Here is a 24,293-nt window from a genome sequence, read left to right on the forward strand (position 1 = left end):
AAACCCCGGTTGGGCTGCCAGGCCGAGAAGATCCTGGCAGCAGATTTTGCACATTGCTAACCTTAGAACCCACCTGTGTCTGACCTGGATGGTTGCATGAGCCTGGCCCCAGGCCAGATATGTTAATACTTCCCTCCCAGGTCAGAGGGCAGTTACTCTTAACCTCCCTTTGCTTTCACACTGCTTATGATCTCAAGTCTGGGTGAGCGAGGAGGGCCTCTGGGGTTCAGGGTGAGGAGGGTCATGGTGGCGGGTGGGTGCCGTGCTCCCGGCCGGGAGGAGGAGCTGGCATGTGTGGCCGTGGAGTGTCTCTTAACTTACGTAACTGAGTGTCACACCTGTGGCTTCCCCGCCAGCGTACCTCAAGGGAGCCATGGGCAGGCCAGTTCTGAGGCTGAGCTGTTCTCACTCCCTTCATGTTCTTGTTTTTTCCTCCGTTAATTAGTTCTGTCTGTTCTGCATGCCTTTCAGTTTGAGGAGTTTTGTTTCAATTGTTTTATTTTCTGCATGCTTCACTTTGTTATTTTGAACTCCACAAAGGTTTGTTAACTCTCATGTTTTACTCCATGGTTTCCGTTCCCCCTCGTTTTGTCTTCTTGCAGGTAGAGGTTAGTTCTTCCTGTCACTGTGGAGGACAGGCGCCACCTCCCACAGGAGTGTCTCGGATGTCACCTCACTGACGTCCACCAGCGGTGCCGCCCTTCCTTCTCCTGTCCCAGAAGGAAGGGGCAGCGTGTCGGGTGCTGCGCTCTTGTGGGGTTTGTGGTCTAGAGTCATGTGCCTTTTGTTTCGCAAAACAAATGATGCTCTGCTCTGCTCCTACCCGCGCCTCCTGCCAGAGTCTCTCGTCCCGCAGTCTTCGTTTGCTTACCACTGTGCTCCATTGTTCAGTTTTGTTTGGTTTATTTCTCCTAGAAGCTGTGCAGTTAGAGCTGTTTTGATGTTACTGTTCATGTTTTCTGTTTATCTGGAAACAGCTGCTTACCAAAAAAATTGAGATGATTTGTTATTTTTTTAAATGGGGGGAAAAATTGTGCAAAGGATAAAAGACAGACCCATAAAGGAGCCTTTCTGTGTTTGACCCTGGCCAGAGGTGTGACACTCAGAACTGGGAGGCCGAGTGTTACTAACTCGTGTTTCATCGGTTTTTTTAAGACCGAAGTGGCTACCTCCCCGTCTGGCACCTGGCAGAGGCTCCACAGAGTCAACCAGGATCTGCACGGCGAGCTGGAGGCCCAGTGCCAGCGCCAGGAGCTCATCACACGGCAGATTCAGGCCCTGAAGCGCAGCTACGGGGAGGCCAAGGATGCGATCCGGCACCACGAGGCCGAGATCCGGAGCCTCCAGGCGCGGCTGGGCAACACCACCGCTGAGCTGGCCATCAAAGAGCAGGCGCTGGCCAAGCTCCAGGGCGAGCTGAGGCTGGAGAAGGACAAGGTGCGTGAGCAGCTGGAGGAGCGGCAGCATAGTGAGGCCGCGCTCAATGCCCAGCTGCGCGCCAGCGAGCGGAAGCTGCAGAGTGCAGAGGCCCTGCTGCTGGGCAGGACGCAGGAGCTGCGGGACCTGGAGCGGCAGCAGGCGCTGCAGCGGGACCGGCACAAGGAGGTACAGCAGTTGCAGGAGCGCATCGCCGACCTCAGCCAGCAGCTGGGCGCTAGTGAGCGGGCCCAGAGGCTGATGGAGGAGAAACTGCAGAGAAACTACGAGCTGCTGCTGGGGAGCTGCGAGCGGGAGAAGCAGGAGCTGCTGCGGAGCCTGGCGGAGGCAGAGGACAGGGCCCGCGCCTTCGAGGGGCGGCTGCAGGAACACGAGCACCGGGTGGAGGCGCTGCAGGAAGAGAAGCTGAGCGCCGGGTCTGAGGGCAGCGAGGCGGTGCAGCGGCTGGAACAGCAGCTGGAGATGAAGGAGGCTAGCATCCAGAAGCTGGCCGAGCATGTGCAGAGCCTGCGGGATGAGCGCGATCTGACGCAGCAGCGCCTCCAAGAGCTGCTGGGCCGCATCACCCTGTCCGATGGGGATGTGGCTGCACTGCAGGAGAAGCTGAGGGGGAGGGAGGCTGACTACCAGAGCCTGGAGCACTCCTTCAGGAGGGTGGCCGGCCAGCTCCAGGGCGCACACACTCGGCTCCAGGAAAAGGAGGAGGAGCTGCGGCGCCTGCAGGACGCGCACGAGAAGGTGCTGGAGAGGGAGGGACAGGGCCTGCAGCAGGCTCTGCTGGGGACGTCCGCCCTGGGGAGCAGCCTAGATGAGGCAGACGGGAAGCTCCAGGCAGAGGGAGAGATCGAACGGCAACTGGCCACAGAGTCTCTGGAGGATACTGAGGACATCCTTGCTCATGTGGGCCTGCAGTGCCAGACTGCCGACATGCCTCCAGGCCTGCCCTGTTCAGGGCTGGAGGATGTGGCCCCAGGGGAGGAGCTGGGGGACAGCAGCTCCAGCAGAGAAGAGAGCATGGTGCTCCTGAGGTCAGAAGTGTCCTCAAAACCTGACCAGGGAGTACCTGGCGTTAAGAGGCAAAGAATCCGATTCTCCACAATCCAGTGTCAGAAGTATACCCACCCTGACGGGTGCGAGAAGACTGGGGCCAGCAGCGTGTCCTCGGACACCAGTCAGGAGCGCTCACCCTCGGAGGAAAGTATGTCATCAGAGGCTACCCCCAGCTCGCTTCCCATGCCCAGCGACCCGGACGCTTACCTGTCCATCATCCACTCCCTGGAGACCAAGCTCTACGTCACTGAGGAGAAGCTCAAAGGTGTGACGGCGAGGCTGGAGAGCCAGCAGGGCCAGAGCCAGGAGGCCCTGCTTGCACTGCACCAGCAGTGGGCCAGCACCGAGGCGCGGCTCTGCGAGCAGCTCCGAGCCAGCTTGCTCCAGGTCACTGCGCTGGCTGCCCAGCTGGAGCAGGAGAGACAGGCCAGGGCGGAGGCGGTCGAGTGCCATGTTGGGGAGCTCAACGACTTCCAGGTGAAAAACAGCCAGGCTCTGGCTTGCCTGGAGAGCTGTCGAGAACAGCTGCGGTCCCTGCCAGGAGACGCAGGAGCAGGGCCCTTGGCTGGTCTGGAGAGCCTGCTCGTGGGTGCTGTCCAGGCCCTGCGTCCCCGGGCATCTTCCACGGGGGAAGCAGCCTTCTCGGAGGAGGAGAAGGTCCCATCCCTGCAGCTGCCACACATGCTGACGCTGAGCGAGCAGGAGCAGCTGCAGCTCATCTCTGAACAGATCGCTCTGGAAGCCTCCCTCATAGACCAGATCGCAGACTCGCTACGGAACACAACATTGGACATGTCGCAGGTCTTCCTGGAGATCGCTCAGTCAAGACGGTGGCCGCTGGAGTCTGAAAGTGCTGTGGTCTGTCCAGAGGCCCCAGCAGATGCCTGGGCCAAGAAGGTGCTGGTGGATGGAGAGTTCTGGAGCCAGGTCGAGTCCCTGAGCCGGCACCTGGAGATGCTGGGCGGAGAGGCAGCCAGCGCCTCAGGAGGCAGGCAGTCGTGTGCCCGGCCGGCCCCGGCCCCGGCCCCTGCCCTGGCGGACGCCACGTGGGTCAGGGCCGAGCTCAGTCTCGCCGCATGCTCGATGAGGGAGTCCCTCCACCGCAGGCTCCGGAGCACCCAGGAGACCCTCCAGGGGACACAGGCGGCCTTGCAGCAGCATAAGTGCATGCTGCAGGAGGTCCTGGGGGCCTATCGGACCCCTGCCTTTGAGAGGGTGATGCAGCAGGTCTCGGAAGCCCTGCAGCTTCCGCTGGGCACCAGAGACGGTGACCAGGTGTCCTGGGCCGGGCGCCCGCCGGTAGAAGCACCAAGTCATCAGGACCCAGCCGGCTCCCTGGCTTTTCCCTTGTCCAGCCAGAGTTCTGGGGTCTTAGCTGCTATTCAGGAGGAGCTCGCCCTGCAGCTTAAAGATAAGGCCAGTCTCCTGGGGGAGATTTCTGCCTCCCTAACCTCGCTTCCCTCTGTGGAGGCACTTGGAGACTGTCGGAAGCTCCTCCAGGTGTCCCAGCATCTCTCGCGCCGTGCTTGTCTGGGAGGCCTCGGCCAGTATTCTTTATTAGTTCAGGATGCGATTCTTCAGGCTCAGGTGTGTTATGCAGCCTGCAGGATCCGGCTCGAGTATGAGAATGAGCTCCGGGGCTACAAGGAGTCCTGGCTGGGCCAGGGGGCCCCCTACCAGGGGCATGAGCAGGCCTCGGGGGCCCTGCAGGAGGAGTCCGAGGAGCTTCTCCGCAAGCAGAAGGGCGAGTACTTGGACGTGCTTGCCTTTGCCCAAAGGGAGAACGTGGAACTTCAGACCAAGGTCGCCCAGCTGGGCCAGCAGCAGGGGTGTCTGGAGTTGGCGCACGGCGAGCGCCTGGCTGCCCCAGCAGAGCAGTTCAAGGAGGAGGTCCACGTGGAGGGCGTGCTGCACGCTGCACGTGGCAGGGCCCGGGGCCAGCCTGACGCCGGGGCCAGGGCCGAGCAGGACCTGGGGGGGCGGCCTGCGGAGCAGGTGCAGGCCCTGGAGGCCAGGTTCCAGCTCAAGGTGAGAGAGCTCCAGACCATCCATGAGGAGGAGCTGCGGGCCCTGCAGGAGCACTACTCGCAGACCCTGCGGTGCCTGCAGGAAACTCTGGGCCACTACCAGGGCCAGCCCCTCTCCGGCTCACCAGCTGAGGGCGAGGCTGAGTCCATGGCGGGGCTGAGGGAGCGCGTCCAGGAGCTAGAGGCACAAGTGGACATCCTGCGGGAGGAGCTGGAGCACAAGGACCCGTCGGGCGGCGTGGCCTCGCTGCAGGAGGAGCGCCAGAGGGACTTGGAGAGCCTCAAGGTCTCAAAGCAGAGCGGTCGGGGTGGAGCTGGGACAGGGTTCTTAGCTCCAAATATGCTGTTCCCCCTTGACTGCCTGTGGGCTTCAGGGGGTCTCAGCAGAGCCCAGTGGGGGGCCCCACCCTCACCTCCAGGCTGTGCTGCAGGCCTGGACTTGGTGAGCTTCCTCTCCTAACTGTCCTGGGAGTGTAAAGTCGGACTTCTCAAAGGACAGGGGTGTTTGCCACACAGTGTCAAGGGCCACTTCCCACCTCCCCCCCCAGGGGCCGCGTCCAGTGGGGAACCTTGTGCAGGAATGGTTGTTTTCTCAAGGAGATGCAGCCTTCCTTTCTCCATGGTTTGGAGAAGTGACCTTCCCCCAGCACATCCATCCTGTTTCACACCCCGCCTTGGTGGGCAGGATGCCATGGCCCTGGCCTGTCCAGGTGACGTTCCCAGCCCCGGAGCATTCAGCTGTGTGGCACTGCCTGGGCTTTGGGCCGCCTGCTCTTGGGCTTCTCGCCACACAAATGCAGTAAATGCCAGGCTCCTCATGTGTCCCCCTTCCTCTAGCCGGCACTACGTCCAGTGCTGAGGTGGCTGTGCTGCTGTGATAAGCATTTGGGCATTAGCAGGCACTTTGGCACCTGCCAGGCTGTTTCTATTGCCTTTTCCCAAATCAGTCCAAACCTTTTGAAAGCCATTCTGAATCCCGAGGAAGCTTCAAGGGCTGATGGAAAGTGCTGCACGGTCCTATGCAGTCAGGGCACACCAGCAAGGCGTTTGAAAGTAACGTCCCAGCTGCTTCCCCTGACACTCAGGGTCTGCATGGGAGGCAACTTAGACGAGGTGCGGACCGGCCTCTTGTGCAGTTGGCCTGAAGTCAGGAAGGAAGAAGCACCTGTGCTGATGTGGGCGCATGCTGGGCCCCTGAAGGGATGTAGGCCAGGCTGGGGACTTGGGTAGCATTCTCTGTCCTGAGTCTGTTCTCGTTGGGTCCTGTGAGACACAGGAATTACAACTAAACTGCCCTCCTGGGTGCCGGGCTGACGGCAGTCACTTGAGGGAGACTGGGGTCTCGGTTCCTCTCCTGATAGCTGCAAGCTGGTGCCTTTTCTGGCAACTCTGCACAGTAGTCATCAAGGAACCGATTGACCCCAGGGTTTACTGTCTTAAAAGTTAGAATTGTATTTACAGATTAACATATGCTATCCAAGGAGCTACCTGAGTGTTTCTGTAAGAGTTCTGATCCTTACCTTGAAATACTCTAAAACATTCACATCAAACTATGACTTAAACCCTCCCCCACCCGTGTGTTGACCGAGAGGCCATGCTGAACCAAAGCATGTGGGAGGGCAGCTCTGGGACTCTCCAGGTGTCCAGGGGTGTGTGAGCTGCAAAGAGGAGACAGGGGCTCCATCTGGAAGGCACTGTGAGGAGGAATGCCCAGTGAGTGGTGGACAGCAGGTCTGTCCCAGGAAAGTGCAGACCCTGAGTGTGAAAATGCTGACTGGGGAGTCCAGAAAGGTCTGTCTGCTCCTGTGGGAGTCAGACGGAGGTGCCCAGACACAGACTGGGTTCCTGGTATCCTTCCTGGATCCGGGCACAAGAAGATCCCCCAGACTTACATCGGAGGTGATGTGGCCACATTCTCGCAGCTCTGAAAGAGAACTGAGAAACGTGGTTCCTGCGCCTTACTGAGCGAAGCCCTCTCTGTTAGAGAGGTCCCAGTGTGCCTCCATCCACAAAAGAGCTGCACAGGCCAGCCCTGACGGCCACAGGCACACTCACCCACCCCGGGCAGAAGACTAACCTGATACGCCAGGCCTGGTGGATACAGGGTGGGTGTGTGGGGTAGTTGGACCACTTCCTTAGGTCCCCAAGGCCACATCCAGGTCATAAACCGAGCAAGGCACAGACCAGGCCGGGGAGCAGTTCTGCCATGACCTCGATGCAATGAGCAGAGGCACCTGGTAATTAGGACCCCTCTTTGTACTCCTTCACAAGGAAAAGGAAGTGTCCCACACCCTAATCTGATTCTTTCAGCGCATGACTGAGAAGTTCAGTGACCATCTCAGAGCGGCCAGCTGGGCAGTAGCAGGGCTGGGCCCCCGGCTCCATGTCCTGGGTCACTGTCATTCACAGGGTCTCTCAGCTCCTGGCAGCTGACCAAGACATCTGTTCACAACTGTGCCCAACACCTGGGGTATGGCGGTGCTGAGCACGTCAGGGGTTAACTCAAGACCAGACATGCCAGCCTCTGCCCATGCTCTCTTGTCCTCGTATCAGTCCTACCTGGCAGTTTTCCATAAAGGGCCAGGATGGGCTGTTTTCAATTCCACGGCAGCCTCCTCCTACCCACAGTACCAGCTCTTTGCAGAGAAATGGAACTCAAAACAACCACAGGAATCAGGCAGGACTCACCGGGTTGAACACCCTTTTCTAACTGTTCTGGGTGTGAGCTGGTGCCGGGCTCAGCCCCAGAGAGCAGCTCCCTGCCCTGCGGGCCAGGCGGGGTGGGACTGTGGTCTGCTCAGTCACGGTTTGCTCAGGGAGCCAAAGGGAAGTGGGTAAAGCCCCTTGTGCACCTTCCAGGCCACGTGCGAGCGGGGGTTTGCAGCCATGGAAGAGACACACCAGAAGAAGATTGAGGACCTGCAGAGGCAGCACCAGCGGGAGCTGGAGAAACTGCGGGAGGAGAAAGACCGCCTCCTGGCTGAGGAGACCGCGGCCACCATCTCAGGTGGGAGTCGCTCACCCCAGGATGGGTGATGGGCTCTCACCGAGCTGGGCACAAGCTCTAACACTTCTCCAGGGGGACAGCTGGCTTAAGGAGCACTTCGGGAGCTCATGAGCCCCGAGCCAGTCACACCTGTGCATTAGAGGGGTTGTCCTCATCTTGTCAGTCTCTTTACTGGTGCTTCTCTGATAGCGGACATTTCTGCAGGGCCTTGGTCCGTCAGAGCCTGGAGTGGCAGCACTGAGCACTGGGCCTCAGCCGGCATTCCCACCTTTTGTGTTCCACAGCAGCTTTGGGTCTTAGCACTGAGAGAGAAGACAGGCCAACCCAAAAGCCTGCTTGTTCTATATTATATTGGATGTTTATGGAATCAGTTTTTTTTTTTTTTATATTAAAACCAAACCATACCTGATCCCTTTTGTCGGGGATTTCCCTGGGAATCCTCCTGGCCTACCTGCCAATGGGCCAGGCCTCAAAGGTGCAGGATGCCTCCTTCCTGTTGGTCTCGCCCCAAGCCTCTTGTTACTAAGGGCCACATCCTGTCCACAGCCATTGAAGCCATGAAGAACGCCCACCGCGAGGAGATGGAGCGGGAGCTAGAGAAGAGCCAGCGGTCCCAGATCAGCAGCGTCAACGCAGATGTCGAGGCTCTGCGGCGACAGTACCTGTGAGTTGGGCCGGCCAGCTTGGCAGACGGTGCCTTCCACCTGTCTTTGTGCAAACCTCTGAGATGTGGGTCCCGGGAGTGCAGGTGGAGGCCCAAGGCACTAAGGCCACTCAGAGCCTCCTGTTCAAGGCGCCCCACACCACTCTGGCCTAGCACTGCTCTCACAGCCCAAGTGGTCCCATTACTGAGCTGAACAGAAGCCAATTAGTAAAACCTAAAGAGTAAGATGTGGCAGAAGAGGTCTTAACAGTGTCAGATATTCAGGACCCACCTGGGAGACCCTTGGATCCCTTCTCTCCGTCAGCTGCCCCTGCTTCAGAAGCTGGGGGGTGGGGGGGGGGAGGGCGGCAGTGCAGTACAAATGCCCCAACTGTGCATGCAGATGTGGCCACAACCCCCACGTGTTCAAACAGCACTTGCTCCACTGTTCTCTGCCAAGGTGGCAGAGTGAGGCACGTCCACCCCACAGCCGCTCTTGAGCTCTGCCCTTAGGGGAACCAGCACCCCTGGGAGCTTTCCCCTCGGCCACCGCAGGCCATGCAGAGCCGCCTTCACGGGGGCCGTATTCACGGTAGAGGTGGGTGGGCGGCAGCAGCAGCTCACTTCAGCTGGAGGCAGCCTGTAGCCCCTTGGCCTTGGTTTTCCAAATCCGGGTAGACCTGGTGTAGGCTGTCAGCCAGCGCTGGAAATGGCCCAGTTCTGGCCTCCATCTGAAACAGCATGTTTTGGGTGCAAGGGTGAGGCTCTCCCGATCCCGAACCCCAGGAGAGGAGTTCAGACTCCCGGGGGAAGGACAGAGCCCCTAGGCCGGGCTGCAGATCTGCAGCTGTGACAGGGCACGGGGTGCGCATGGCTGCCCCGCCTGGTGGTGTCCCGCTGTCCCTTGGGTTCGTGAAGGGGATGCTGGGCCAAGGGCGTGGCTAGAGGAGTAAGTGGTGCCCGCTCCCCAGGGAGGAGCTGCAGTCTGTGCAACGTGAACTGGAGGTCCTCTCGGAGCAGTACTCACAGAAGTGCCTGGAGAATGCCCACCTGGCCCAGGCTCTGGAGGCCGAGCGGCAGGCCCTGCGGCAGTGCCAGCGTGAGAACCAGGAGCTCAACGCCCACAACCAGGTGAGCCTCACAGGGGCCCTGCTCTGCAGGCCCCACCCGATGAACAGCTTCACCAGGGTGTGGGCAGAAGGCACTGCCGCTGCTAGCCTCAGGCTCTGTTTCTCTTGTCACTGTGTGGTTTAGGTCCAGGGTTCCATCCCCAAGGCTGGGACCGTGTTTAAACACCTCCCGGTCAAGACCATACAATGCTCACATGGGATTTTGTCAGATTATTTTCTTAAAACGTGCTTGCCGCTTAGAAAACTGGGGCACACTTAAAATACTGGCTGATGGAACAGCTCAAGGTAGGTCTAATCTGAAGAGAGCCTCTCTCTGTGCGCTGGACCACTCATCCTCCCAAGGCACCGAGCAGACAGGCCTGTCAGCCTGGCCCTGGCTTGAGACCCTGGGGGCCCACAGCTGCCTGCCTAGTCACTGCAGTGGCCTAAGGCAACCACCTGTCAGCTGGAAAGAAGCTGAGGGCAGCAAAAGGCCCCAACCCTGCAGAAACTGGGGAACAACCGGAACTGCTCAGCACCGGCTGTGGTGACGGGCTGGGAGCACGGCTCCTGCCGGCACAGTTCCATGGACACCTCCGGCCCATGCACACGGCTTCTGCACAGGTGTCACAGCTCACGTGCTGACTCAGACGCCCACTGCACCCTGGTCACAGCCCCAGGCAGCTCTGAGAGCACCTTGTGGTTGTGTCGCTGTCTCCAGGAGCTGAACAACCGCCTGGCTGCAGAAATCTCACGGCTACGGACACTGCTGACTGGGGACGCCGGTGGCGAGGCCGCTGGTTCGCCCCTCACACAGGGCAAGGACGCCTACGAGTTAGAGGTACGGCTCAGAGCCAGGTCCCTTCACCAGCTTGCAGCGCATGAGTTGCACGTGGGACCAGGGGTGGCCCCAGCTTATGGGAAAACCCAAGTCATGCCAGGACACAAAGAACAGTTTGCCACCAGGCAGCAGGGGACCTCTCGAGGCCCCAGGGACCTTTACATTTAACCCATCCTCACTCACCTGCCCCCCTCCCTGGTTTCCACCACATCACAAGTGCTGATCTCCAAAACGAAACACTGAACACCTGCGTGACACTGCAGCTCCCTCATTTCTCTTTCTCTAGGTCTTGTTGAGGGTCAAGGAATCAGAAATTCAGTACCTGAAACAGGAGATCAGCTCCCTCAAGGACGAGTTACAGACGGCGTTGCGGGTAATGCATGTCCCACGAGGGCCTGGAGGGTGGGGCCATGAGTGTCCAGATCACACGCAGAGGCTTGAGTACGTTCACCCTGTTCTTGGGCAGGAGCAGTGGACACGAGGGAGGGCCAGTCCTGTCCCCCGCCTGGCGGGGCCCAAGGCCCCAGTACACGGTCGTTTCCTGTAGCTGCTCCTGGAGGCGGACTCACTTGGGGTAGCCAGGACAGGGTTTTCCAGCCTGAAGCACAGAGGTGTCCTCAGGGTCAAGGCAGCACCAACCCACACGGAGCAGGGGCCCTGCCACGCCCCTTGTACTTTGTGTCTGGTTTCTGCCTCCGCAAGATGGGCTCCACCTGCTTCCTCCACTTCTGGGGGCATCCCTAGTCCAGCCTGTCTGTAACCGCTCTCTGCTATCCTTTTGTCCCCAAGGACAAGAAGTATGCCAGTGACAAGTACAAAGATATCTACACAGAACTCAGCATTGTGAGGGCAAAGGCCGACTGCGACGTCAGTAGGTTGAAGGAGCAGCTCAAAGCTGCCACAGAAGCGCTGGGTGAGAAGTCCCCAGAGAACCCGCCTGTGTCCGGATACGGTGAGTCCTGTGGCTCTGGATTCTCTCTGGAAATTAGGTGGTGGGGTTGCTGGCCCTTGATCCAGCAGAGGACCCTTTTCTGTGTCAGACACTCTCCCTGGCTGAATGGGCAGAGCGTGGCGGGCACCAGCTCACGAGGGGCAGTCACTCTTTGGCATGCATGTTCACAACAGCAGGCCATGTTTCTCATTTTCCTGATGGACTCCCTGGTTCTGGAAGTGGCTCTCACTGGTTTGTGATCCTGGGGTTTCACCAGAAAACCTATAAAAGGCCGCAGGGCGAGGACTGAGGCCATGTCCAAACTCACTGATCCTGGAATCTCCCCCTCAGCCAGTGAGGACCCCTACTTGGCGGTCTGCATCGCTGCTGGCCAGGCGTTAGGAGCTCTCTTAAAGGCAGGCAAGGCCACAGGCAGCAAAGTTCAGTTCAGATGTAACACTGGCTGCTTCCGAGGAGTCTGGAGACGAGAGGACTTTGGGTTACCAGAAGCGCATGCATTCTGTGACCTGGCACTTCACACAGGAGCACAGAGCTGGCTCAGCTTCCAGTCAGGGGCTGGCCCGCTAGTCACCATGCAGCTCTTCACAAGAGAGGGAGAGCGAGCCTTAAGTATAGGAAGCTAAATCCCGGGGTCTCAGGAGAGTAGGCAGCAGGGCTGCCCAGCAGCAGTGGGGGCTGCAGCCATCCTGGGGCCGTAGTCATCTTCCAGGTCTCCCCGTGCCTTGTTCTGGGGATCTTGTGACATGGTTATAGGCTTGGCGTTCCCCTGGTTTGTTGATGAGATGTCACATGAGGATGCTAAGCTGGGAAGCTCTCAGACTTGTGTGTTCTGGGGGGTTTACAAAACTAGCACTGTGCCCTCTTCATCTTCTCAGATATCATGAAGTCCAAGAGCAATCCCGATTTCCTGAAGACAGACAGGTCCTGTGTCGGCAGGCAGCTCAGAGGCCTCAGGTCCAAGGTGAGTCTGGGGGCCCGCCCTGGGTGTGCAGAGCCCACCAGGGGCTGCACGGAGGGTCCCCAGGGTGCCTCAAGTCATGCACATCCCACTGGGTCAGTGCCGGGGCTTCAGGCCGAGTGCCCTTTGCACAGCAGCAGGACTGTCTCCTCAGTGACGGCGGGGCTCCCAGGGGCCGTCCTGCCATCTGGACTGCCCCTCGCACGTCTACAGTTCACACTGACGCCATCCGCACACTTTCCTCCACTTGGGCCCCTGCCCCCGTGCACCCCTCCGTGGGAAGGTGGGGCGGAGGGTGGGGTGCCCAGCTTGTTGCACTTAGGATTTACTGTGTGTGTGTCTTGTTTTTGCTCTTCCCCTGACAGTCCGTAATTGAGCAGGTCTCATGGGATAACTGAAACGACCCGCTTCCCGGCCCCCTGTCGTGTAGGTAAACCTCCTCTCACGCCACTCGCCTGCCGCCCGCAAGGGCGCTGCCTGCATGCCCTGCTCACTCCTCCACGGGAGCTCGTTTTCCCGTCACTCTCGTTCCTCCTGCTCAGCAGCACAGATAGGATCCATGTGAAGTTTCTTACCTCTTCTGGGGAGTTAACTGTACTGTAACCTCTTAACAGAGGGGTGCTCCCCCAGCCTGGCGGGCTGCCCAGAGCTGTATCCTGGGGGGCACAGGTGCTGTCAGGCCTTCATCCTGCGTGTCGAATGGTGTGCGCTCACGTTCTCTTGGGACACTTCTGCCCTCTGTCAGGAGGCGAGCTTGACAAGAGCCTCCCATCGCTGAAGTAGTTCCCACTCCCCACGCCCAGCATCAACAGTCCAAGGGGGCTGATGCCTCATGCCTGTAGCTTGGCAGATGCTCAGCAGAGCAAGGGGCCCACAGGCACTAGGGGCTGAGCGTTTCCCAGCCCCGAGGACCCAGGCACCTCAGAGACGGGAGGCATGGGCTGAACACTGGCTGCCTGACTCCGACACTGCCTGGACACTCCTGGCTCCCACAGGGCCAGGCATCCAGGGCCCAGGGTCACTCCCTCCTGAGTGGGCTCACCAGCTCAACTGACCTGAACTTGTTGACTCCCTGGTAAAGAAGCTGAGGGCAGCAGGAAGGGCTGGGCAGAGGGGATGCTGATGGAGCCTCAGGGCCGGCCAGCAGGTACCCCCCGCTCGCCGGCAGGGAGCAGGGTCTGCGTCAGGAGGAGCTGAAGAAAACCTGAGCAGTTTGTCCTCAGCTCGGTTACACTTAGGTTCCTACAGATCTGAGTCACTTACCACCAGATATGGTTCAGACTGGTTAAAAGCTTTGGGGCTTTTTTCTTTAAACGTGGAAGCAATTCTGTTCGGCAAACCCAGACTTGTTCTTTGGTTTCTGGTTTTCTTATTGACGAGTCTTACTTCCTTGCCTGAGGCTGGCCTGCCATTGCTACAGGTTCACCGTGAGTGCTGTGGGCCTTCTGCCTGTGCCTGTAAATGACAGGACTCTCAGGGAAGCCTTGCTCCAGCGAGCCTGCCTCCTCAGGCTGACCACGTGTCAGGGGAAATATAGTACTTTGCAGGATTTGCCTGGCAATCCAGTGGTTAGGACTCGGCACTCTCAATGCCAGGACTCAGGTTCAGTCCCTGGTCGGGAACTAAGATCCTGAAAGCAATACAGCAAGGAGCCTGGGCTCTGGACAAAGGGCCAGGTCTGTGTTCACAAGGCCTCTGCAGAGGTGTGCTGGGAAGGCCTTGCACGCTGGTGAAGGCGGGGGCAGGAAGCGAGGGTCTGTCTGTCCGGGGGTCTTGGCGAGGCTGGACCAAGTGAGTTGGGGGGAGCTCAGAGACAGGGTTCCCTAGAGTCACGTGTGAGTCAGTTTGGCTTGGCAAGTTTTTGACATAAGAACAGCGTTCTTGCTGGCCCAGGGAGAAGCTGGGCCCTTGCTGTCTTCCTCAGGGACACCACTGGGCCTATGACGTGCTGTCAACAGCCAGCCACATGGATCCCGTGTGGCCCTCTGTCCTGAAGTGTTTGTAGACAGGAGTGAAGTCACCCAGAAACTGTGTCCCCAGGGCTTTCTGAACCAAGGTCTGCTCTGTAGGTGTTTGCCTTTCCTGTAGGTGGGCTCTGTACCTGCCTCCCTCAGGGACAGGCGGGCTTGGCCTCACTGGGTCAGCAGCTCCTCGTCTTAAGAGCAGCCGGGCTTCTCTGGGACTGAGAGCAGACAGGATGTGTCGAGGGTCCTCACGGGGGGCGCCTCTGGGCAGCTGCGCATGGAGTCACAGAGGTGCTGGGTGGGCAGCAACTGACCGCTCCCAGCCTGTGACAGGGCTCGGAAGCCTCTGTCCTCGGGTCTCAGGAGTGGGCAGTCTGCTGCCCCTTAGGGAAGGAAGTTCCCAGCAAGGACAGCGTGGGTGGCAGATGTCAGGGCCAGCCCCTGGGTGAGACTGGCTACTGTGTAGACAGCGGCACTGACCTGAAGCAGGCGTGCTTGGGAGCAGGGTCCTGAGGACACGTGAGGCCCTTGTGCACGTTACGGGGAGTCACAGTGGGACGTGGCTCATCCCCTTCCTCTGAGCACTCGGTGGCGTCAGAGTTAAAACAGGCAAGCAGCACTGTCCTGGGTAAAGCCAGGGCCCCAGGCAAAGCGGGCCCAGACCTGCCCTCATCCTCAGGGAAGCCTCCACGTGCCACCAGGGTCTAGATGTTCTTCACCTTTACCGAGGTCCACACGCACATGTGCAGGCTTCCGTCCTGAAAGGCTCAGGAACGGCCTCCATGTCCCCAAGCCCCGAGAGAGACCAGCGGGGCCCATGAGGCCCAGGAGCAGGGAGGCTGTCCGCCCTGGAGCTGCTCGGGGCCTCCTGGGGCCACACATGGGCACAGCAGGTGCTTCCTTGTTCTCCGCAGGGTCTTCTCTCCAGCGCCATCGGTCTCATCCTTGCCTGTTGACAGAGCCCTAAGCTCAGCATCGGTCTTGTTTCTGACTTTTTCTTTCTTGTCCAGTAACACCACTTCCTCAGGGGCCGTGGCCCTCCTCGCACACCCACTAACCCTCCGGGGCCCCGCACCGTGCCTCACCACTGGCCGCCCGCACCTTGCGGGGCCGAGGCCAACAGCTTGTCTGTTTCTCCACCAGAGTCTGAAGGAAGGCCTGACGGTGCAAGATCGCCTGAAGCTCTTTGAGTCCCGGGACCTGGAGCGCGACTAGTTGCTCCCATGCAGCTTGGACACACCTCCCGACCACAGCCCCCGTGCCACTCCTGTCCATCCCTTCATTTTTTATTGTCGTCCTCGTTCTTGGTGGTGTTGTCTGCATTGACTGTGGTCGGATGCATGAGAGACTGGCCTGTGGGTGGCTCGCTCCACTCCCTGGGTCTTCATCCAAGCTTTCCCTGGTTTCTGCAGCCTGCCCCGCCTTGTCCCGGCTCCCTGTCAGTATTACGGCCCACCAGCCTGGGATAAGCTAGCCCTGTCTCACCCCGCGCGCAGGCGGGGCAGGAGGGGCCACGAGGCTGTGCTGTGGGTCCCGTGCTGACAGCTCGCAGCCCAGGGAGGACCTGGAAGCCCAGGGTGGGGCTGAGCCTGCACCTGCCCGGTGGGCTTGGGGCGAGGGCAGCAGCTCTTACACATCCACTGACAGCGCTTAGAGCCGCACCCCAGACCGTCGTGGTAAACCCTTCACAGCCTGGGAAATGCTGAAAGCAGCCACTCCTATTTTTGTCTGTTTTTTATTAAATCTTGCACAAAACCCGGCCCCTCTCATTCCTTCCTATGCTTATTCTTTCTTGGTCACCAGGAACCCTACTCTTTTCACATGAGGCGGATGCTGCCCTGCAGCCTGGGTTCCAGACTGGGATCACAGTGACAGCACGTTTCCTCAGAGTCACTGGAGGAGAATGCTTACTCACCCCTAACCTTTCTAGTAAGAAGCCCCCACTTGCTTTGGGAAGGTTGATTGGAGACCCTGTTATGTCAAGAAGGCAGAGAGGATGTTGGAGCTAGATGGAAACCAGCCGTTGTGACGTGTGTTCACTTGTGCTCGGTTCACCTGAGCCGAACCCAGGGCACTGGGGCGCCCACACGGGGCCTGCACCCATGCCTCTGTGTTCTTGGTGGCCTGAGTAACACGTTTCTGACCACCACCAGGCACCCTCCAGCACTCTGTAAAAACTAATCCTGTGAGGATGGGAGCAGGGACATGGCCCCAGGGGGAGCCTGTGCGGCATCTGGTCAGCGCTCGGGTGAGGGCCACAGCCTTGAGGTACACAGGTACTTTCAGAGTGAAAACATACACATTGTTGTGCAGTTTGTAGATGAAATGAACACATGAGGCCACGTGGGGTGTCCCTGGAGGCAGGGCAGAGGCCCGGGGGTGCAAAGCATGTGGCCCTGCCCATCTTCTCGCTGGGACAGCTCAGAGCACCCGGCTGCAGGGCCTTCCCTGTTCCCGACCCTATGCTGGCCACTGCATTGCTGCTGTTGGTCCATGTTTGCAAAAGCTCCTTAACCCTGCTCATCAGACACCCCCTACACCAGCGCGTCTCAGAGCCGCCTGAGTGGGTGATGGGGGCTCCGAGGGTCTGACGATGGCGGAGGGGGTGCTCTCTGGGCGCCAAGACTGTGCCACTGCTGCCTCCTTCCAGGGTGCAGGGTCCGCACGGAGTTGCTCCATCTGCCTGTGGGCTGCACACTGCCTCTCATCACGGCATCTCCCTCCATGTTTCCCATCAGTGACCCTGGGGTCTGACCTAGCACTCCACAGGGACCCCGTCAGTGCCACCCCTGCACCCACAGGCAGCAGGACTCGCCTCTCTGGAGGCGGTCAGGAGCCACACTGCAGAAGCTCGGGCCACAGGGTCTGCCTAAACTTGCACCGTCTGCCCCGGGCAGTGTTGGCCATGGAGGTGAGGGCTGTGTATGGCTGGAGGGAGCAGGCTGGACACAGGGGTCCCTGCTCTGCAGTGTCTTTGGTGTGCTCCTCGACAGGGGTCAGCAGTCACCCCAGCCCCTAGACAGGGGTCCGCCACGACTGCAGAGGAGGAAAGCACAAGCGCAGAGGCAGCCTTGGAGGTGGTTTCTGTGCTGGCAAAGGGCACCCTGGGGGGCTGTGGACAGGGAGGCATGGGTGACCCCAAGCCCAGGGAGCTCTGGCCCCCACCCCACAGGGAAAGCGACCCCATGTCCCCAAGGATGGGAGGAGACCACTGCGTCTACTCTTCCTATAAACGTTCACTCCTTCCCTGGGGACCTGCAGGCACCTGCATCTGAGCCACACCACCCGCCAAGGGGACAGCTGGACGGTGTGGCGTCACATGACCGTGCTGTGCGCCTCCGCACCTTCAACACGCGTGCCAGGCTCGTGCCCCCTCCAGGCGTGTGTTCCGCCAGCCCCGGGCAGGGCTGAAAGCCAGAGATCTGGGTGACCGTGCTGGCTGCAGTGTGACACTAGGGCTTGTGCCATTGGGCGTCAGAACCAGTGTGGCTTTGTGGGGGGGAGCGATGGCCATGCTGCGAGACCCAGCAGGGGCTCAGCAGGTGGGAGGAAAAGAACTCGGGAAGGCCCAGCCCCGGGCCACAGCCCTGGAGCCTGTCACTCGCAGCACCCAGACCTACAGAGACCGGGAGCAGCAGCTTGTACAAAAGCGCACTTGTGACTCTCAGGGTCTGCCTGAGCAAGCCAAGGCCAACATCCACAGGACCACTGTCCTGCAAAGGGACCGCCACCTTCTTGCTGCGCCCACCCAGTGGCCCCGAGCGCAGGGCGCCTGGGACACTCTGCTGCAGCGGGCCTGCCATCCTCTCGGGGCACGGGGTTGCCCTTCTGTCTTCACACATACACACAGTTGCCAGGCTCTACCCTCCACAGCCTGAAGGGAGGTCTCTGAAACCACATGTTTTGGTACTGTGATAGAAGACGGGATGGAAACCCAGGAGGGGTGTGAACTCTGTCAGTCTCTGGAGAACAGCAGGTTTCTCTGTAAAGAGGCCTCCCCTTCCCTGAGCAGAAGGTGGCCCCAACACACAGGCGCCGGCCCCTCAGGTGGCTCCTTGCTCCTCTGTGTGGAGAACTATTGGGACGTCATGCAGACCAAGCGGTGTCAACAGTGCTCAGAGTCACTGCAGTGGATTTCTGTGACAAAGTCTGTGTGGGTGGGTTTTTCTTTCTCCTTATATAAGCACCGCTTTTTAAGACAAGAAGAAACAGCTTGGGTACGACACAGTTCCAACCAACATGAGAAGGAAACATTTTTAATGACTGACCTATCTTTTATAAAGCCCGAGTCATTTAATAGTTGTTTCTGTTTCTTCCTGAAAGATCTTGGTAATACCTGTTCCTCATTCTTGGGAAAGTCACTCAGTCTTGAGGGAAAACCAGGAGGATGACGCAGGAGCGCTCCTCTTTGCCCAGGCCGCGTGCACGGTAACCCAGGCCGTGCGGCAGCCTGATGCATCAGGGTCTGTGTCAGGGCACTGTGGCCATGTGGAGACCACGGGCTCTGGGCTTGGTGTGGCGGCTTCACACTGCCATCCCTCGACCACGTGGACCCGCAGGCTGAGCCCCTGCCATGCTGCCTGTGAGTCAGATGTCCCTGCCATCCACCCTCACCTCTCCACAGCTAGCTGGGACACACATCTGCGTTTTATTTCATAGGAAGCTGGGAACAGTACAAAGAACACAAAACTCATTCTTGTGTTATGTTTGTATCACAGCCAATTGATTTTAGGATTTAACCTTAGTAATGGCAACGTATCTACTGACTGTTAGGATTCAAAACCAGTTAAGTGATAAGAGTTTTCCTAAGTAGTATTTATAAAATGTAAGGTTCTAAGTGGCTCCTTAACAATTAGAATCCTCAGAGATTTTCCTCACAGACACACTTCTATCAGGGTGACTGTCTCAATCCAGACTCGAGACAACACATGCTGTGCCTGACTGCTGGGCCCAGGCAGTCCCCGAACACAACGGGGACATGGAGCCAGCGGCCGCCGCTGCAACACGTCTGTGGGTGGTCCCTGGCGGCAACCATGCCTACCCCCACGGGCTGTTCATTCAGGGGGCACGTGCTCAGAGAACAAGCCTGCATCGCTCTGTGCTGATGCTAAAAGACAGTGCTCGCCAGACTGGGCTGCCCTCAGACCCCGAGAGCCCACCCTTGGGAGCCCAACCCTCATGTGGGCAGCAGGGGCCCCAGGAAGAGAAGAGCCTGGTCAGCTTGCTGCTGACAATTCAAAACTTTTACCCCTTAGTTTAGTTAGAGGCTCTTTTTTAAAAACAAAATTTCTGATCAAGTGTTCGCTACAACTGAAGTGTTACTTTGTCAAAATATTTATTCCTTTGTGTGACATGCTAGATTCCCATGGATGTGGCTAATCATTTCTACTGTAAATATTACCTAACTTTACATAAACAATGTCCTAATAAACTATTTTTGCATCACCCTTTGTATGCTGTGAACAGAGGTTTTGTTAACAGAAGGACACAAGGCAAAACAAGCATTTAGGTCAAAAGTCAGAATCTGGATCAGGAACCTAGAGGTTTATAATGGAGTTTTGGTTTAACTTTTACAAAACCCATTTTTTAAGTTTTGGTTGAGTTGTCAACATTTTAAAATCAGGAGATTTCACATGTTTACACACAGTAAATAGTTAAGAATATTTTACATCCATAATCTAATAAAGACACACTAGCTCAGTTATGGAAACTTTCAAGGGGCCAAAAGGATGGAAAGAAATACCAACCAGAAGAAGGAACTAACCGCCCCATACCTGCCCCTTTACTAGCAGATTTATTTGCAACAGCTTTACTTTCTGTTTAAAAAAACACGCATCCTACATTATGACCTAGTAGGCGCGCACACCCAGCCACAACCATGAGTTCACAGAAGAATGTGCCCTTTCTGGGACATACTTTGAAGTCTATCCCACTGCATTTAAAAAATTCTGGCTATATAAATTTAAAATAAGAAACTGCCTCCCCCACCCCCACTGCCAGGAATACTATCGCTATTGGAATAAAATGTATGAAAATGTGGGGATCCAAACTTTCACTCAGCTAAACACAAACTAAAGTCTGACTATTAGAAATCAACTGTGGTACCTATAAAAGGGAATGAAAGTAAACTTGAGATGCAAACTTTCCAGTACTGGTCCAACTGTTGACAAGATGTTTCAGTAGTATTTTTACCCATTTAAAAAATTATTCTGAAAAAAAAAATTATTCTGGTCAAACAAATGTACATATGACTTTGGGACACTGATCTGATACTGTGGTGTTCAGCTTTAACACATGCTGTATTTTAAAGCAATGTAAGTACAATTTTAAAACTCAGTTGGCAATTGGGAAAGTGATAAAGACACTCAACAAATGGGGCACAGAAGAGCGCACCCTCAACATTTCAGGACAGCTATGAAAAACCCCGTTGCCATCACACTCGACCGTAAGACTGAAAGCGCCCCTGTGCCCGGGAGCAAGACAAGGATGTGTGTTCTCGCCCCTCTGCCCACTGCGCTGAAAACCCCCCAGAGCTCAGGAGGAGGAGGGGCGGCTGTGCAGAAGGACAGGAAGTCTACCTCCACCTGCACATGGCAGGATCCATGTATAGGAAATCAAAGGAATCCACCAAAAAATTAAAGTAAAAATGAGCTCAGCAAGTATGCAGGATCCAAGGCTCACATACAAAAGCCAGCTGACTGCTCTACACTAACAGTCTGAAATGGATACATTTTTCTAAAGTGTAAGACTTGTATACTGAAAACTATAAAACCTTACTGAAAGAAATTTTAAAAGACTTAAATAAACTGAAAGGTGTCCCTTGTTCATGAGTTGGAAGATGCAATATTGTTAGAAGAGCAGTACTCTCCAGTTTCATCTACAATTCAGGGCAACCCCTACAAATCCCAGCTGCCTTCGTCAAGTTGACCAGCTGGCCCAAGGTTGCTGTGGAAATGCACAATGGCCCAGAGTAATGCTGAGGAAGACAAATGAAGCAGAGGACTCTTTCTACTGGGTCCCAGGACAATTGCAAGGCTTCCAGAATCAAGACGGTGTGGTACCGGCATGAGGACTGACATACAGATAATTAGACAGAACCAAGGGTCCAGAAATAAGCCCCTACATTTATAGTCAGTGAATTTCAACAAAGATGTCAAGACCATTCAGTGGGGAGAAAACAGCCTCTTCAGCAAACAGTGCTGGGACATGGCAGCTACCCACCAGAAAAAGAATGAAGTCAAACCCCCTAAGTCAGGGTTCCCCAGTCCTGGCTGCAGAGCAGGAGGTCAGCGGCAGGAGAGCAAGCGAAGCTCCACCTACTGCACCCTGTGGCTCCAACCACCGCCTGGACCACACCTCACCCTGCCACGGAGAAACTGTCCTCCACGAAACCAGTCCTCGGTTCCAAAATGGTTGGGGACCACTGCCCTACATCCCAGCATATACAAAAATTAACCCCAATGCTTCACAGACCTGAATATAAGCCTTTCAGAGAAAAAAGCAAACATTTGTGATGCCTGGCTGGGCAGTGATTTCTTCGTTAAGACACCAAAGCACAAACAGGAAAAGTAAAAATAGATAAACTGAACCATACCAAAATAAATAACACACACTGCAAACAATACCACCAAGAATGCAAGCAGATTACCCACAGGTGGGAGGAACACCTGCAAGTCACACTTCTGATGAGGGACCAACACACAGAATATACAAAGGCTCTCACAATGCCAACAATAAACAGGCAGCACAACCCTTTTTTAATGGGTAAAGAATTTGAATAGACATTTCTCCAAAGACTATATAAAAGGTGAAAAAATACATGAACAGAACTCAACGTTACCAGTCCTTCAGGAAATACAAGGTAAAACCACAAGAAGGCAGCACCTTACATCCAACAGGCTGGCGATGGTAAAGTCAGATAGTTGCTGGAAAAATGGCAGCCTCATGCAAAAGAAAGAAACCAGGACATTTCCTCACACCATACACAACAATCAACTCAAAATGGAATAAGGGCCTATTAGAGATGGTGTGGAGAAAAGAGAACCTTCCTACATTGTCGGTGGGAACGTAAACTGGTGCAGCCGCTACTGAGGACAGTGTGACGATTTCTCAAAAAGATAAAAACACAGATATCATAGAATCCTACAGTCACACTCCTGGGCATGTGTCTGGAAAAGACAAAAACTCTTAATTCAGAAAGATAACACACCCCAGTGTTCACAGAAGCACTATTTAAACAGCCAAGATATGGAAGCAACGTAAATGCCCATCAACAGATGCTAAAGAGGCGGCAGTACATATAGACAATAGAATATTACTCAGCCATAAAAGATAATGAAGTAATGCCATTTGCAGCAACATGGATGGACCTAGAGATTATCCTGCTAAGTGAAATAAGTCAGAGACAGACAAATACATTACTTCTATGTAGACTCTAAAAAAAAATACAAATGAACTCATTTACAAAACAAAAACAGACTCAGAGACAGAGAAAACAAACTTGGTTACCAAAGGGGGTATAAATTAGGAATTCGGGATTAACAAACACTACTGTATGTAAAATAGATTTTTAAAAAGTGACTTATAATACGGGTAACTACATTCAGTATCTTGTAATAACCTCTTACGGAAAAGAATCTGAAAAGGTTAGCAACATACATATATGGATACACACATATATATACACACACAACTGAATCACTTTGATGTACACTTGAAATTAACACAACACTGTAAATTAACTATACTTCCATTTTAAAATAATGGATTAAAAAAATAAAATAAAATAAAATAAAATAATGGATTAAAGACCTAAATGTAAGACCAGAAACCATTAAACTAAAAGAAAATATACATGGAATATTCTTTAACCTAAATTATAGCAATATTTTTTGATGTCTCTAAAAAGCAAATAAAAGCAAATACAAACAAATAAGACCTAACTAAATTTAAAAACTGCAAAGCAAATGAAACCACCAACAAAAAGACAAGCTACTGAATGGGAGAAAATATCTGCAAATGATATGACTGATAAGGGGTTAATATGCAAAATATATAAACAGTTCATACAATTTGACATCAAAAAAACAAACCACACAATTTAAAAATGGAGAGAAGACCTGAACAGAAATTCTTTATAAATGAAATATACAGATGGTCAACTGGCCTATTAGTAGATGCTCAACATCGTTAATCATCAGGGGAAACGCAGATTAAAATCACAATGAGATTTTACCACTGGGCCACCAGGGAAGCCCCTGAATTGGTTTTTAAAGCAACTGACTACTTTAAAAATAACACTTCAGGATCGGGATGGGGAATACGTGTAACTCTATGGCTGATTCATATCAATGTATGACAAAACCCACTGAAATGTTGTGAAGTAATTAGCCTCCAACTAATAAAAAAAAAATAAAAATAAAATATAACACTTCATTGAGATTCACATACCATAAAATACACTGTTTTAAAAGTGTGCAGCTGAGTGTATTGATAGTATATTAACAGATTATTAGTTGTCAGTATGTTAGCAGAGTTATTTGGTGGTTATTTACTATAATAACAGGGTTGTGCAGCCATCAGTACCATCAATTTCCAGAGCATTTTCTTCACTCCAGAAAGAAACCCTGTTTCTGTGGGTTTATATGCTGTGGGTGTTTTGTATAATGGAATCCTACAACACGCGGTCTCAGTGTGATCTCGGGGTGTCCCTCCTTTGCCTAAGTGTAGTGTTTTTGAGGGCCATCCATGTTGTAGTGGGTGTCAGTATTTTTTTACTTCTTTTTATAGCTGAATAATAAGTCACTGTATGGACAGATCACATTGTGTTTACCTGTTTATCAGTTGACGGACATTGGGGTTGTCTCTACCTTTTGCCTGTTGTAAATATAATGCTATAAACATGCACACACAAGTATTTGTAAATGTGGTGCTCACATACAAATGTCTGTGTGGACATGTTCTTGAGACTCTTGAGTATATACCTAGGAGTGGAGTTGTTGGGTCATAACTCTATTTAACCATTTTATAAACTGCCAGATGGTTTTCGAAAAGCAATTGAACCATTTTATATTCCCACCAGCAGGTATAAGGATTCCTTTTTCTCTACATAATCACCAGCAAAAAGCTATTATTTGACTTTTTTTAAAGTTAGTTTTTAAAATGGAGGTTGAGGTACAATATTATGTTTTAGGCATACAACAGTGATTTATAATATTTGAAGGTTATAGTCCATTTAGAGTTGTTATAAAATGCTGACTATATGTTGTATTAAATATGCTTGTAACTTATTTTGTATATTGAAGT

General features: G+C 54.8%; 1 protein-coding gene across 3 annotated transcripts in view; it reads left to right on the plus strand.

The window, feature by feature from the left end:
- Window positions 1–19,430, plus strand: part of MPRIP (myosin phosphatase Rho interacting protein) — a 93,855-nt gene extending 74,425 nt beyond the window's left edge. Inside the window, exons 16-24 of one of the 3 annotated variants that reach the window (XM_065909993.1) lie at window positions 1,156–4,800; window positions 7,374–7,521; window positions 8,068–8,185; window positions 9,136–9,295; window positions 9,995–10,114; window positions 10,401–10,487; window positions 10,904–11,066; window positions 11,942–12,027; window positions 15,132–19,430. In XM_065909993.1, coding sequence (XP_065766065.1) covers window positions 1,156–4,800; window positions 7,374–7,521; window positions 8,068–8,185; window positions 9,136–9,295; window positions 9,995–10,114; window positions 10,401–10,487; window positions 10,904–11,066; window positions 11,942–12,027; window positions 15,132–15,203 — 4,599 coding nt within the window. In that variant the 3' untranslated portion in view covers window positions 15,204–19,430. Of the gene's footprint in view, window positions 1–1,155; window positions 4,801–7,373; window positions 7,522–8,067; window positions 8,186–9,135; window positions 9,296–9,994; window positions 10,115–10,400; window positions 10,488–10,903; window positions 11,067–11,941; window positions 12,028–12,389; window positions 12,455–15,131 lie in introns of all 3 variants that reach the window. The other 2 variants (XM_065909992.1, XM_065909991.1) reach the window with 2 other exon arrangements.
- Window positions 19,431–24,293: the final 4,863 nt, after the last annotated feature.

This window comes from Muntiacus reevesi, chromosome 18 (assembly GCF_963930625.1).
Source record: "Muntiacus reevesi chromosome 18, mMunRee1.1, whole genome shotgun sequence".
NCBI lineage: Eukaryota > Metazoa > Chordata > Mammalia > Artiodactyla > Cervidae > Muntiacus > Muntiacus reevesi.